Below are 16,355 nucleotides of genomic sequence, written 5' to 3'. Positions count from 1 at the left end.
GCTAAGCACTATGGCAAAAGCATTTCCCTGCAATACTGCCTTCAGATTAAAGAAAAAACTCCAAACTTCTAATTTTGTATGACACCCCAAAACTACAGTCCATTTTCAGTTCAGGAAAACACTAGGCACTGCTAGCAGGGTTAATGGCATCTACTGGGGAAAACCAATAGTGGAATTCATTGAGGAATGAATTCCATTGAGTGGAATTCACCTCAGCCAAGGTGCTTAAACTGGTTCAGCCCTGTCCCCCAGGGTTTCATTTGTGTGCCTGGTCCTGTGCATCACACGTGAAACTTCCCCACAAGCCCTGGGACAGATGCCCTTTGGGCCAGTGGGGTTTAGCAACTTCACAGAGCTCTGGCTGAGTGGTGAACACCTGAGACCTCCATCAGCCTGTGAGGAGACAACTCCTTTCTGCTCTGTGAGTTCACTGTGCTCCTGCCTTGCCTGCCTACTCCCAGACCCAACACTTCCCCGCCTGGAGAATGAGAAGAAGTTCTGCCAAAGAGTCTCAGCACCTTGTTCTTGTTCCTTCTGCTTCTTTTTCTCCAGCTTCCTCTCCTTGACGCTGCGAAGGTTGGCCTTCCCAATGCCCCCGGCCTGGCGGATGGACTCCAAGAGACTGGCACGGCCAGTGGAGGGGTTCACCACCTCCTTTGGGGCTCCTTGGACTGAAGCTGCAGGGACAGGAAGGACAGACAGCATCAGGGTCAGTGCATCAGCTACAGGCCCAGCCAAATTCCCATGGCAAGGGCTACTCCAGCACCTTGACAGCACCTCATCCCACTGCACATCCTCCCCTGCTGGAAGGCCCCCAAGGACACAGGTGAAGGGAAGGAGGCTGTGCAGCTGTGGAGGAGCCCAGCCCTTACCTGCAGGCACTGTGCTGCTGCTCTCCTCACTCCCTGCCCGAGCTGCTTCCAAGGGTGCTGTGGGCTGGGGCAGGGGCGGTGGAGGAGGCACCGGAGTTGGCACAACAGGAGGCGGAGGGGGAGGTGGAGGGGGAGGAGGTGGCAAGAGCTTAGCGTCTTGGAGATCTGAAATATTAAAGAAATTGTATCTGAAGAGTCCCAGTCTCAGCTCAGAGCTTCACACACCTCAGCAACAACAGATCAGAGTCCTCAGCACCTGCAGCAGAGCACTCCTGCCCTGCGCACTATCTCTTAACAGCAGGCAGGGCCAAGGCAAGAGTCTGAGATTCCCCTACTCTCCCTCCCCAGCTGCATCCCACCAGGCTGACACACACACTGTGCTCTCTCCTCCCCAGCTATGCAGAGAGAGGGAGAGGGAGGTAAAGGGGCTGCAGTCAGGCCAGAACTTGAGCAGGCTGCAGCTTTCCCTCAGGCCTAAACCAGAAGTGCAACATCCATCATCCATTTTAAAATTTCTACCAAGGGATTTTCTGCCTCATCTCCACTTTCTAGCAATCCCTGCCTTCCTCCTTCACGGGGTCCTGGGATCAGATTGAAAATACCTGGTTGCAAAGGCTCCACAGACTCGGTGTTGAAAGTGGGCAGCTCTGGAATTGCACTGCTGGGGGCAGAGGGTGCAATGCCAGGGCCCAGGTCAGCGCTGTACATGAGGTCTGCAGCAATGCCAGGCAGGTCTGGCAGGTAGGAGGGCACATCAATCTCAGGGACCTGGCCCAGATCTGGCACATAGAAGTAATTTTCAGCGACCTAAAGAAACCCAGAGCAACAAGGTAAGGCAGTGACTATGTGCTTGCTGCAAACAGGGGCACTGCAGGGAACAATCTGGGCACCAGCCAGAGCTGGGCTGGTGTTCCTTGGTACATCAGCTACCCCTACACCTCTGTGCTTAGAGGTTACCTCCTGCAGGCCAGGCTTGGGGAAGGCAGACTGCAGGAGGAAGAAGTGCAGAACCCTTCTTAGTTTCACAGTAACAAGTGAACTCTGAAGGGTTCACACACTAACTGCTGCAGCCTAAATAAACCAGTCCCTTCTCCTCCAGAAGAGGATGGTGTCTGAACCATTCCAAAGATTAAAATGCACAAGCCAGTAGTTACAGGGGTTTGCTTTTGTGTTTAACACACAGGCAACACAGTAGTGAATGAGAGTTCACTATATACATTATATCATTATATACATTATATCCTCCACTCCAACATGATGAGCAAATGATTGCCAGGCTCCTTTTCCCAGTCCCAGCAAAGATGGTACACCCCATCTATGGCCTTTATAAAGTGTCAGGTACCAGTCACATGTTGGGGCAGCTGGTTTGGTGCACTGCCTGCCCCATGTGTACAGCAAGCACAGCCCTTTGCTCAGTCTGGCTGGCCCTTCTGTTTGCACCAGTGGGCACCCCTTCCCAGCAGGAATGATGAGGGCCCCACTTCACCCCAGGGACCTTCTAGCAGTGGCACATCACCCTCAGACTCTTGAGGCTCAGGAGGTGGCACAAGGGAGCTGACATCCCATCCCATTACTCTCCTTTCACCACTCAGCAAAGGCTTGAGCAGAGAGAAATGCCTGCCAAGTGTAAGGCTTTTGTCTCACTCATCAAGCTCACACCAGGACCTCAAGCACAAAACCAGGCAAGGTCCTTCTGATAAATGAATACTCTGCAGCCCTGTAAGGGGCTTTTGTCCTACCTGCTCACCACCCTATCAAAGTCCTTTCTTTTCAGAGAGCTGAGCACAACCCTCTGGAATGTAAGCAGCTGCCTCTCACCTGTCGGTCTAGCTGTCCCCTTTTGGTGATGGAGAGAGGTGCATCAAAGAGCTTCTCTTCTGTCTCTGTTTCTAAAGCCACATGGGTCTTGGTCACTGCTCCAGCCAGGGGATCCAGGAACACATACTTCTTGTACCTAAGGGCAGAAAACAAGTATTTTAGTGAGAGCCAAGGCCAGAAGAAACAGTGTACACAAGAGGGCCTTGGAGGCAGAGACTTGACTTCACTCATTAAGATGGAACATGTTGGGCCTCCCAGCTTCCTTCTTTTAGCTCCATTTTCCTGCCTTTTCCCTCCACAACCAGGAGGCAAGCAGCTCCCCACCCTGCCAGTGCAGCCTCCAGACTAATTCTACAGCAAAGCCCCACTGTAGTGCCACCAGGACCAAGCTCTCCCCTTTTCACCACCTGGCCTGAAACCATCCTACAGCCTGCAGCAGGACACCAGTGATTTTTCACTCAGGGCCCAGAAGGACAGACAAAAAGGAGAAAAGATCCATAGCTCAGGAGAAGAAAGACAAGGTCCAGCAGCTGAAAGCTCAAGAAGAGCTTAAAGTAGTTCTTCAATAAGAGCAGAAAGAAGAACCATGATGTGACTGGAAAAGGGAACTGCAGCGAGGGAGGTGGTGGAGACATTAAAGCAGCAAAAGCAATAAAGTAATGCTGTGAGGAGTTGTCAGGAGAAGCAGCAGTGCCTAAGCTGGCACACAGGGCAGAGAAGGGCAGGCATATCTCAAGGCTGGAAAGAAATTAGATGTACAACAGGATGAACTAAGCAAAAGAAAGTGCAAAGTTGGGTTGAATCAGATGAGTAGAGGATCAGGTATGGACAAACTGACTGCTTCCACCCAAGGCAAAAGAGCAGGGAAGGTTCCCAGCTGGAAGCCAGCAGAGAGGTAGCAAACCCTGTCCTATCAAGAGCCTGATAGGTAACAGCCCCAGGAAAGCGAGCAGTCACTGCAATGCCTGAGGAAGGGAAAGCTCCTCTGAGGACAAGCAGGGGCAGGTGAGCAGCACAGCACTGCTCCAGCTCTCACAGGTTCTCGGTGGTATTGAAGAGTAGCAGGGAGCTGAGGGAGCTGATGTTCCTGGGAAGGCTGCCCAGGCCTTCTTCTGCATCATCCTCCTGGTGAATTTTGGTGCTCACGCACACAGGAAAATACTTGAGCTTTTCCTGCAAGAAGACAGATAAAAGGTGGTAAGACACTAGAACCATGGCTGCTGAGGCAGCTCTCCCCAGCCACCACACCCCACACTGCTGGATGCACTTCATGGTCTGGGAACCCTGCTGCTCCCTCTCTATCTCCCTTTGAGCTAGGAAGTACATGGACAACATTGCAACCACTCAATCATGACAAGTGCTGGCAGCTCAGACTGGCAGCAAGTGCTTTTGGTGCTGTGGATGGGTCATGCTGAACACACTCTGGCAAGTATCCACCAGAGTAAAACCACCTCCCTGGCTCTGTAGTCAGAGGCAGGGATCAAGCACCACAGCCTAAAAGGCTTTTGTTACAGTGTCTCCAATTGCCACACATTTTCACGCAGGTAGAGTTCCCCACACCTCTCTATTACCTCCTCTCTGTTGCCTTCACTTGCTGTTTTAAGAGCTGTGATTGCACAGGTGGGGTAGGCAGGAAGGCAAAGGAAAAAGAGGTTAGGAAAGAACAGAGTGCCTGCACTAGGCAAGAGATCAGGCAGAAAGGAGTGCACAGGCTGGAACGTGTGCCAGATGGTTTTGCAAAGCCTGAGGGATTTGCAGGAGTTTTCAACTCTAATGAACTGAAATCTTCCCTCTCTCAGTTCTAAAACTTCATGCATAATATATAGAGCTCCCTTTCGAAAAGGACTTATTACATCTGAGCTGCCTGACTTTTATAGAGCACAGGGGTTGCCATGCCACATCAGAGCAGCGCTTCAGCTGGCGTGACAGTGCCCACTGCCACATGCTCTGGGGATGAAGCTCAGTGCCCACAGCACTCTGCTCCAGAAGGAGCAAAGGCATCAGTTCCTGAACAGAGACATTTTGGGATGAACAAACCTCCACCTCAGACCCCTCTGCAGACCCCTCCTCAGCCCCTTCACAGTTCTTTCTTCACAAGAAAGGCAAGCAGCAGCTACAAGGTAGTCAGTGTTCATACCAGGAGAAACCAGAGCACTCTGCCAGGTTAAGTAACTCGCCACACCTGTGGTTTTCTTCTGCCACCACTCCAAATACTGTCCACAGATTCCTACTGCCTCACTGCTTCCAGCATCCCTGCACCACCCCATTCTCTCTCTGAGTCCCTCTCCCCTCCTTGTACTTGTGTGGGAGAAATGGACACCACTGGTTTTAAGTTTTAAGACCACATCTAAGGGACACAAGCAGTTCCTGCTGATTGAAATTTCAGTCTTGAATCTGGTAGCCAGAAATCCAAGGAAATGGCTTAGTCACAGTTCAGTTAATCCACTAAGAGTTTATATGATGCTCTGAGACTATAAAATGCTATAAGAAAGAACCTGTAAGGTTTTGATTTAATTCAGGTTCCAACTTGTAAAAAATACATTGAAGTTAACACCTTCTATTTTTTAATGGAAGCAAATAGGCAAAAAAATATAAATTCTTATTTAGAGATTGTAGAAGCAGAGACTCAAAAATGAAAGTTCTTTTGATCATTAATATTCATTTCCCAATGTTTAATTTTTTAAGCATGAGGGAGTACTGACTCTTTTTGCCAGAACTGTTCAGACACACTTAGCCCTCAAGTCATTTATATATCTTTTTTAATTCTCTCTTTTGTATACTTCAGTTAGCACTGGAAGACTGTGCATCACTTTAAGGGTGTAGTGAGAAAATAACCATTTACTTACAAACCTCATCTAAGGAATTTATAAAAGCACTAAGCATGAGTATTCTGAAATGTGAAATATAATCCTTTTAATTTAAATGCCATCAAAGTGCTGGTCTTACTCAAGTACCTAGATACGCTCTGAAATTTGGAACTTCCACACACTGCCAAAATATCCTGCAACTGTGAATTCCACAAGTTAAGGTGCCATTTAAAAATTAGTTTTCTTATAGGAACATTAAGTTCTTAAGCCAAAGTTTGGCAACCTTGACATACTAAAGTCATGGGGGTTGCTTGACAGTTCAAACACCACAACCTGGGGTCTGGCACCTGGCAGGATCCCACCCCCAAGGACATTTTCAGGCATTTTTCTTCTAAAGAACCTACAGTTAAAAATATTTAAAGTCATTCTGGTTCTTCATTTAATTAAATACAAACCATTACAAATGGAATTGGTGCATGTACCAGAAATCCCACTCCCCCCACACCAATGGAGTGCTGAGGCCAGCTGGGAAAGTATTTCAAGATGAGCAAGTGACAAAAGCCTGGTTTAACCTCCACATGCCTACGGTGGGCTCTGGGAGAGGCAGAATTCACAAGGACCTGCCAAATTACTCACACTTTTGAAGTCTAGCAAGGTTACTCCAGCAGTGGGTGGTAACTTTTGCCTCGACTCCTTCCCATGTGCAGCACCCAGACACAGCTCCCACCACAAAGGGAAGCCCCACAGGGCTGCAGCCAGCTCCCTGCTGAGCCCTGCCTTGCTGCTACCCCTGCAGTGTGCAAAGCAGAGGGATTTCCAGGCTTACCACCAGCACTGTGTTTCTGGCACTCTTACCCATCAGTGCTTACCTTACCTAAACAGCATCCTCTAAACAAATGAGATTTCACTTGCTTGGGATTGAGGGGGCAAGAAGAAAATCCAAGGAGGAAGCATTTAAAATCAACTGCAGACCCACACACATTTCCAACTCAGTTGCTTACCCACCACAGCAAAACCCCTAAAGGCTGAGCACAGGCTGCCACCACTTCCCCTCAGACTGACATCAGCAGAGTTTGCTTTCCTGATGAGGTGCTGTGTGCACGTGGAGTTTAGCAAAGGCCACTGTGCTCACAGCAAAGAGGCTTCTCTTTCATCAGAACTGAAAACAGGCAGTGAGCCCTTGCTGAAAGCCCTGAATAATTGAGGAAAGCCTAAATGCAAACATTAGACTTCTCCCTGTCACATTTCATTACTGCAAGGCTCTGTGCTCAGCTATGGCTGAGAAGGGCCTGTCCCCCTGGAATGTGGTCAGAGCTTGGCCATGCTGAGCCCCACTCAGCACATCAGCCCCTCCATCCTTCACCACTGACAGCAGCATCCCCACCCCACAGAGGAGCTCGTGTGTGTGAGCTTGGCAAGAGTGAGCACTGCTGCATGAGGCAGACTCAGCAAAGCCAGAGAAAGACCAACAGTCCCAAAAGAGGACCAAAATATGGGTCACAGGAGGGGGCAATAAACATCCCCCAGGGCCTGAAAAAAAGCCCCTGTGGTGATGGCAGCTTTAGTCACAAGGGCAGAACATGGCAGTGGTACAGACTGACTGGGACTGGAAGAGATGGCATCCCAGGCACATGGCTGTGAGGAATGGCATGTGCACCATGCCATTTGTGGGATACAGCATTTTAACAGCTGATGTTCTTCTCAATCCCTTCCCTATGCAAGGGGCTGTACTTCAGCACCAGCCCTTCAGGGTGGGAGCCCATCTCCCTGGCTGCTCCCTGCCTGCCTCTGCTCCCCCCCACTCCAGAGGGATGGGGCCACCAGCCAGACAGACTCACTGGCCCTGGCAGACACCAGCCTGTCCCATGCAGCTCTGCCTGTGCCACTGCCAGGACTGGAAGGAAGCAGGAACCCTGCTCAAGTCTGCCAGCTCTCCATTTGGCCAGCAATGCTGCTTCCTTGGCCTGGCTGAAATATTCATAACTACCTCTCTGTGTGAAGTCTCAACTCCATTAACACTCTGGGAAGTTTAGCATGATAAATTATTCAGTGGCAGCTTTATTTTTGGCCAAGTCACACAAGGATGAGGAAGGAAGTCTCTTTAGGGGTGGAGAGCAGGGAAGTTGTCAAACTGATCCTTAACCTGCTAGGAACAGCACATCTGCTACTCCTGACACAGCACATACACAGCAACTTTTAAACTTTAGGCACAGCAGCTCTTCCTCCTGTCCTTCCAACTGAGGGACAATGCTCAAATGCAACGACTTCCTGGGGCAGAAAAATGCTCTAATGAATGTCTCCTTTTTCTCCTGACACACTCACAAGCCTCCTTACCTTCCCCCTCTCACCAGAAGTTATATCACAGCCTTCAGAAACTATTTCTGAAACAACTCTGAGCTTGATCCCAGCTGCTCACTATGCACAGCCAAAGCCTTGAGCCCAGGCAGCAGCACCCACCAACACCACTGCAGGAAACAGCAGCATTTCAGGAAATGGAACTGCTCCAGACACTTGGCAGTGCACAGCACCCAGACAAACTCTTGTACTGACATGGCCCTCTCCAACTGGCACCTCCAGAAGCTTCCCAGTCTAACCTCACACCCTGACAGGCCAAATGAAAATATGTTCTACTCCTAGCCTATGTCCCAAAGCCCTGGCCCACTTTATCAAAGAGATTAACAGCCTCCAGGTTCTCTTTGCTTGTCCTTCCCAAGGTCTGTTCTCCTCCTTACCTGCACAGCTGTTTCATCCAGCATTTGGTGTTTGCTCTGAATCTTGTGTCTTGGCCATTTCTGTTTAGCTGGGTCTTCTGCACCAGCAAAAATTGAACTGTACTCCTGCAGCCGTTCAGGGGCTGGATACTTGGCACTGGAAAACACCTATGGAGAAACAAGGAGGGACTAAAAAACCCCAACAAGTAGGCAATCCTACAAGGCAGAAACACATGGAGAGGAGCAAACATGCAAACTGAGCTGCCAATGGACAGCCTTGGAGTCAACAGGCTCCTAAGGGCTATGTCAACAGACCCAAATATGTATGGACTGCCACTTCTGAAACTGGAATTCCAGAGCTTTTCTCTCTCTATAAAAGGACTAGGAGACCACTGGCAAAAAGGCTTCCACTGGCAGGAAAGGAATTGGAAATACTGTATAAAATGGAGCAAGAATGGGGAAAGAAGGATTTTCACCAGTTTTACATGGCTCAATGGGATTAAGGTGCACTAAAGGGAGTTTCTCTGACAGCAGCTTTCATTCAAAGAAGTGTCTATGACCCTGAGCTGAAGGAGTTAGTTAGGCCTAGCTCAGCACATTCTTTTCTCTTTCTCAGGAAGCAGCTGGGACAGAAACCTATAAAGGTTACATAAAGCCTGGAGCTGTGTGGCTCATGGGTCTAAAATTCATCCATTGGCCAATCAGGAATGGGATTCTCACCACAATCCTGCCCAGCAGTAAGGCATGGAGAGGTGAGTGGGCAGCAGCTGCAGCAGCTGAGCACCTTTTCTTCTCCAGAGCTTATGTCAGGAGCAAAGAAAGAAGGAAGAGAAGAAGCCATGGAGCCTCCACTGAAGTCACTACCTTAATAGCCTTCTTGCTGCCCTTTATCTTCTCAATCTTGGCCTGGGCGAGGGTGACTCTCTCCCCAATCGCCCGCAGCTGTGCCCGGCTGGCCTCCACCCGCTGAGAGATCCTAGCAAGGAGGCAAGAACACTTGTTGAGCTGAACAATCAGTGGTTCTTTTCAAAACAGCACTTCCCAGCCCCTCAGAGAAGGCTGTGAATCTCAGGGGAGTGGGTTGTTTCACAGTGAAAACAGTGATGGTTGAGCCATGCTTGTATCCATCCTATTGAGAGCTTTAGGTACTCCAACATGAATAGGATTAATCCATGACTCACCGCATGATGTTCCTGAGGCTGTTTGGAGCACAGAAAGATGGAAAACACAGGGATCATTTAATTATTGCTAGGCAGATCTAGAGTCAAGGCCTTTTCTGCCTCTCTTCCCACCACAAGGAGCTGGGAGGGGACACAGCCAGGACACCTGATCCCAAGTGACCCAAGGGATGTTCTATACCACATGGCATCATGCTCAGCATATAAACTGGGGAGAAAGTTGGCTGGGGTCCCCTGCTTGGGGACTGACAAGCTTCATCAAGTTGGTGGTGAGCAATTGTTTTATTTGCATCACTTGTCTTTCTTGTGTTGCATTTCTCCCTATTTTTTATTATTTTCCTTTACATCATCATCATCATCATTATTATTATATAATTTAACTGTTTTTATCTCAACCCATACCACTAGATCAGCATCAGAATGCTTTGGGATGCTGGGAGCAGGCCTCAGCTATAGCTAATGATGGAGTCACCTTCTCAAAGAGGCCTCCTTCCCTATTCATAACCAGCAGATTCTCCCCAGCTACAAGGGTAAAAGCTGAAAAGTCTTCTGAACTTTCACCCCAGTTCCACTGGATCATTCTGTGCCTGTGAAAAGCAATCTCAAGCATTGTCTTTAAATTTCACCAGGAGTCTCTCTTTGCTTTTGAGGAGAGAGCTCTCATGCTCTTTTCCTGCTCTAATTCCCTTCAGTAAAGAATTTGAGATCAGCAGTGATCCATGATTCCCAATTCCAAACTGTACCAAATCCATCTTTTCCAGTATTTTCACTTTGGGCAGCACATTCTCTATTATAGTATAGAAATATAACCCTCCCTCAATGCAGATAGTGAAAAACAGCAAGAACAAGCAGCCTGTTCTCCTTGTACCATTCTAAAAAAAAACCCCTCACTTTCTCTAAACTTGAAGTATTTCTGTTTGTTTATAGCCATGCTCTCCTCTTCCTGGAGGCATGAAAAATCCTTCCTTATGCATATGGCATGATAGCACACAGCCTGTTTCTACCTTATTCTGCTTGGAGTGGGAGATGAGCAAAATTGAACCTCATGAGATTCTCCCTCTCAGAATTACTCTCCATTACCCCATTTTATTTTAAACACAGTCTAACAGCTTGTATTTTGTACCAACACTGAGTACAAATCTGTTCATGATTTCCTTCCCACACCCTCCCTCTGCCTCAGTGGAGTAAGTTCATATCAGTTTTACACTTGATAGGTTCTCAGAGTAGTTTCTGTTGTTCCTTTCAGTCTGCATTTCCTAGCACCTGTCTGCAGCAAATTTCATGTGTCACAGGGCTGTCCCATTGCCTCGTTTTGTTCAAGTGTGAGATGCCTCTGAAGGACCTAAATCTTTCCTAACTGCTCTCACCAGCAGATTTTTCCCACCTCACAGTTCACCTCTTTTCTAGAGGTTTCATAATAGTATTGATTGACACTATTTCCAGTACTGCTCTCTAGAGGCATCTGACTATTTTTACTCCCTTCAAAGCTGAAAAAACTGAGTCATTTATTTCTGCTTTGCTGCTCTCCCTCAAATCAATGATGCAATTTTCTCTCTCACCTGAGAGTAGACCTCTCTCCTAGAAGAACTCCACAAAGCTTTCTTGAAGCTCCAAATAAAAGTGAGGTATCAATTGCCTTTTAGCCAGTACCCTGCTGACTTCCAGACACAATTTTCAGCATCTGACAAGGCACATGTTTCTCTCCCAGAAGGAAGTGCCAAGCAAATAGTTATGCAAGCTCAGGTCTGGAAACCAATAAGTGTTCTTCTCCCTTTCACTTCATGAACCTGAGTGGGTCCAGTGAGGCAGTCAAACACCTCCCTCTCCCTTTTCTGCCCCACATTATCCCCAGTGCTTCACCAGGTACCAACCTCTTCCCCTCCCCTCACTCAAAGAAAAAAAAAAAAGAGGAGACATCCAACCCCACTGCCCACCAAATGCCTGTTCCCAGCATAAGCTGGGGAATTTGTCCAGTGCCAGCTCAGGTGTTTCAAACCATGATGGATTTTCTCTGAGGCACCCTGTACATTCTCCTGTGATCTCCTGCTCAAGGATTTGACAGGCCAAATCCCACTGACCTTATAGGACCTGCAAAAAACCTTCACCTGAGGTGGTACAGATGCCGGCCCACAACACAGAAGGAATACATATCAGTCTACAGATTAATTTATTTGTCGCTGAACGAGGTAACTTTGAAATAAAAATTAAACCCTCTCAGTCCAACCAATCCAAATTCCATGTACAGGCTCCTAGAAATGCATGACTGTTAGCATGAACAGCTCAAGATACAGCTGTATGTGTTAGTTAGAAAAGATAATATACCATATATCTTACCAGAAAAGATACATGAAGAAACCTCCTCATGTTTGATCAACTATTTCTACTGCTGTGGAAACTGAATTTACTCAAAGGACACAACCAGCTTTTGTAAAGAAAGGGAACAGGAAGGAAGGGATGGAGGAATATGGCCAAGGATTTCAGTGGCAGTGCTGGAGGAAAGGTGGCATTCAGATCTTAATTTCCATTAAAGAGGAGACAAGGACAATTAGGACAAGAGGGATTAAGTGTTAATAAAATGGCCCAATACTGCCTCTCAAAACCACCATGAGCATCTGAACCCAGCCCATGCCTATTTTCTTAGTCATTGCTGTGTTATTTTGCTCTTAGTGCTCTTTTCTGCTTGAGAAACACTTTCAGTTAAATTCAACATGACTTTGGAGTTGCAAAGGAGCAGGAGGCTGCAGCCCCTCCCCTTCAATAGGATGTGCTTCATTCAGGACAAGTGAAAGGTCTGTGCAAAAAGGAGAATACATCACCTACCTTCAAATGCTGGGCATTGAGCCAAATCAACCTTCCCCTCCCAGTGTTTTTCTTTGGGGAAGCAATACACATGGCAGATTAAATCTATCTACTGGATTATCTCTTAATCCATACAGACTTTTATTTTTTGATCTAAGCAGATATTAAAGCCAACCTTTCAGCTGCTTTGATTCAAGCTTTCACTTTCTCTTGTCCCACTGAAATATTTTTGCCCTCAAGCCCTCTGCACTTCACCCCCAACTTAGCTCTTGTTTCTCCTTTGTCCTAAAATCCTCACCCTGCTGTGTTTAAGCCACTCTCCATTTTACAGGCAATTTTCTCCAACAGCCACAGCAAGTTCCAGGAACACTTCCTCCCAATTCTTGGGAATCTCTTGAGGACCTCTCTTGCTGGCCCCCTATCCTCTGTCCCACCTGCAACCACAGAGCAGATCTTTCCTCTTACTCTGTTATAACTCCTCTGATAAATCTCACGTTCAGGTGCCTACTGAAAGACTTCCTCTGCTGTTTCTGTGTATTCATGATGGAAAATTCACTGTTTCCTTACTCCCACAGGAAAAAGATTTGAGGCATTAGGAATCTGGCATCCAGGACACTGGATACTGCCATTATTGCCAGCACTGCCAGTAATGCTACATTTGTATGCAAGTCTCCAAGCACTTCACAGTGCCAACCAAAAAAAATGGTGATTTCTATCATCTGTATCTGCTAAGGATCAGACAGAAACAAAAAAAAAAGTTTAAAATCAGAGAAGGTTTAAAGATAGGCCTACAGATTCCAAGACTGGTGTCTGAGAAAGACAGAATTCAGCTGCAAGGAAGCATCACAGCAGCCAGAGACCCTTTGCTCTCTGTGTGGAACGTCCATGTCACCCAAAAGTGACAGGGATGACAAAACTTCTGAAATGGCAGAGAGGACAGGCAAGCTGCACACCAAGGTGAACGAGAAAGGTTAGGCAACAGAAGCTGGAGCAAACCTCTCTAGAATACCAAAGAACTTCATTTTCATGTCTGAAGTATAAAAGTAAGTGATCAACCAAGGAGAAAGAACATTACAGAGTAGAATAAGAAATGAAGTTGCACAGGAAGATAAGGCAGACGAAGTATTAAATTACTTTTTCCTTAAATGAGGACTGTACACACCACAGAAAATCAGACTTCTCATCACCTCCCAGCCCAAGCTCCAAGCCTTAGAGATAGCAGGATGATGCTTGGCATTGTTGTTCAAAACTTCAGGGTACATACAGTAAATTTATTCTATAAAACCTTGGCTTCTTGCCTAAAAGTCAAGCTACCTTTTTTTTTTTTTTTTGGCTAAATGACGTACGCTTTTATTAACTTTCTCCCTTACTGCAGGAGGCATGAATAAGAAGGGATTGAGTTTATGGTTGTTGTATTTAATTTTGTTCTCAGACACTCCAAGCAGCTGGTACTGGAGCAGGGTAACAAGGAAAGGAAGTGTCAAAATGAACACTGAGAAGCCCATCCCCACTCCAACTCAGTGCTTCTGCCCCTGCAGCTGGCAACACCTCAGGATCAAGATGGGGAGAGGGAAGGAAAGTCTGCTAAGACACTTATGGTTCACAGTGATCCAGGGAAGCATTCAAAATCAGCTCACAAAGCCAATTCACCTCAAAAGTTTGAAAGGCAAAAAGGAAAAATACATACTCTTATGAAGAGCCAAGCACATTCAACCACTCGTCGAAAGATCAACTTGTTTGCTTTCTGCTCTTCTCTCTCCATATTTAAGCAGTTTTTAAAGTCTTACTTCTTATCTGAGTAAGTGCAATCAGAAACTGTCATCACACACCATCTCTGACAGAAAGAAGTCCCAAGTGAGGCTGTGTAATCAACGTTCCTTCCTCCATTAAGGGTTTGGGTATTATACTAATTAATGTTTATCTCACTCTGATTGCTCCTCGAGCCTGATTTGCAGGTGTTCCAGCATTTGCATATTGCCCTGTTCCTGTGATGCTGAAAGGTCTTGCAGATTGGAGAGTGATCAAGGTTGCCAGGTTATCCTCAGCAGGATCCAGCATATATCACTCTCCACAGGTTATGTTCTCAAACAAAAAACATTTCATTTTGATTTTTAATCTCTCATTTCAGAAGGCACTCCCACTACTGTGAATTAAGTTTATGTAAAAACTGGAAACTCAGAATTTTGACCTACCATCACAGGACTTTTCTCCCTCTTCCCCTGCAGCTTGCTCTCCTCCCCAGAAAAGCAGCTTCTCTTTTTTCCTTTGTAGAAAAAGGTCACAAACAAGTTCCTCTTTAACCTTCCAAGCTTTTTACTTGTCTCATACCACTGACTGGTCTGAAGGCAGATGCACTTTTGTTTCTTTAGAAGAAATATATATTAAATAGAAAGTCAGCGTATACTATGCAGAAAATCTCTTTGCAAATAAAGTACACCATTATATTTTTAAACTATACAGGCTACTTTTGGTCAATCTACTTCTCCATTAACAGTGTTGATATACATCTACAACACAAGTTCTACCATCACAGTGACAACTTTTGGGAAAGATGACTTCAAGAACTCCTAAAAGAAGGAATGGAGAAAATGTTTCTTTTCCAGTACTGCTGGAGTTTCACAGGTGACCTTTTGAGTTCCTCCACTGGCAGTGGAATTGCTTCCTAAAGCAGCAGCCACAGGAAGATTCTTGAGATATCATCAGCTGATGATAGTCAGTATAGAATCACAGAATCATGAATAGCTTGGCTTGGAAGTGAGTCAATCACCTTCAGATGATCAAGCTGGTCAGAGCCCTGGCCAACCTGCCCTGAATACTCTGAGCAACCTGTTCTCATCACAGAACATGTCTTCATTATATTTACTCTGAATCTACCCTCTTAATTTAAAACCAGTACAGACTAAGAAGTTTGCCCTCATCTTTCTTATGAGCCCCTCAGGTACTGACAGGCTGCAATGAGGTTTTCTCCAAGTCATCTCTTCTCCAAGTCATCTCAACTCTCTCAGCCCTTCCTCAGAGGAGAGGAGTTCTAGTAACTGATCCTAGTACTGCAACCAGTAGAAGTTACTAGAGAAGTATAGTTTGTTATCTTTAGAGTTTCCACTCATCCTTGAAAAAATTTCTTAAGTATTTACTCACTGAAGCTTAATCTTTTGTAGTAATAGCCTTAAGTGTTTTCAGTTTTGTTCTTCTTTTTTTAATCACTTGTCAAAGGAGGGCTAATCCTGTTTGGACAGAATTTTACAAGGCTGTCAAAAATAAATTTTGTTTCCATATTCCTTGAAGTAATAGATCATACTTGGCAGATAGCTTGAGAAGGTGTTTTGGCACCTTGTAACCTTAAATTAATCAACTGTGTGTACACAAAGATTAGGTTTCTCATTCTCCCATCAAAGCTCCATTCTCAGGCTAGCCAAAGATCTTCCTCCCTGTTCCCATTGAAAGGAAAATGTGTATCACTACAGAGTCACAGCACACATAAGCAGTGGAGAAATGCTGAGGTCACCCTGTTGTGAACTATATCTGGGGTAGGGAGAGCTAATGTCTTTAAAAAGATCTGAGATTCCTCTGGATCACTGTGGGTTCCATGTCTGATTCTACACAGACAATATCTCTGTTAGACAGCTCACTCTTATTTGACATTATGCTCCCATTTCCCTACCCGCAACAGTTACAGCAGGCAGATCAGCCTGTTCTGAAACTTCTGATCTGTGCCCTCTCTCAGGTGGGGCTGCAAGAGAAATTCATAAGCCACCAGGCAGAAATACTGTTTCTTCTGAGCTTCATCTGAAGGTAGCAACAGCAGGAGGAGCACTGACCAGCAGCCACCCCAGCCCTTTTAGGCTGTGCCTCACCTGACCAAAGATACATCACCATGATCATGTGGCAGGAATGACATTTGCAGAGCCTTCCTCCCCCCTGGCCAGGCAGTCAGGAAGTTTCTCTTTATTCCTAGCTTCCCCCATACCTTCCAAATGATTTAAATCAGTTTTCTTAAGGTAAGTAGTACTCAGTTACACAAATGTAACAAAACACAATGAAGTGATCATCTCTAAAGCTCTTTCCCTGATGTAAGGCTGAAAATATCAGGAAAGCTGAGCTCCCACTCCTTTATTGGGATGGAGGTTTCTCATACTGTGACAGCACACAGCACAAACACTGCTCTCAGTC

The 16,355-nt window shown here is 46.3% G+C and overlaps 1 protein-coding gene across 7 annotated transcripts in view; it reads right to left on the bottom strand.

Annotated features, from left to right (window-relative positions):
- The window catches only part of WASHC1 (WASH complex subunit 1), a 57,526-nt gene that overhangs the window by 1,813 nt on the left and 39,358 nt on the right, over positions 1 to 16,355 (bottom strand). For all 7 annotated transcript variants that reach the window (XM_063153922.1, XM_063153924.1, XM_063153925.1 and 4 more), the window contains 7 exons: positions 9,073 to 9,184; positions 8,230 to 8,376; positions 3,727 to 3,863; positions 2,691 to 2,826; positions 1,475 to 1,679; positions 873 to 1,037; positions 519 to 677 (listed from right to left, as the gene is read on the bottom strand). In XM_063153922.1, coding sequence (XP_063009992.1) covers positions 519 to 677; positions 873 to 1,037; positions 1,475 to 1,679; positions 2,691 to 2,826; positions 3,727 to 3,863; positions 8,230 to 8,376; positions 9,073 to 9,184 — 1,061 coding nt within the window. The remainder of the gene's footprint in view (positions 1 to 518; positions 678 to 872; positions 1,038 to 1,474; positions 1,680 to 2,690; positions 2,827 to 3,726; positions 3,864 to 8,229; positions 8,377 to 9,072; positions 9,185 to 16,355) is intronic.

Source organism: Melospiza melodia, chromosome 4 (genome assembly GCF_035770615.1).
Source record: "Melospiza melodia melodia isolate bMelMel2 chromosome 4, bMelMel2.pri, whole genome shotgun sequence".
Classification (NCBI taxonomy): domain Eukaryota; kingdom Metazoa; phylum Chordata; class Aves; order Passeriformes; family Passerellidae; genus Melospiza; species Melospiza melodia.
This window is presented reverse-complemented; position numbering and strand designations above follow the sequence as displayed.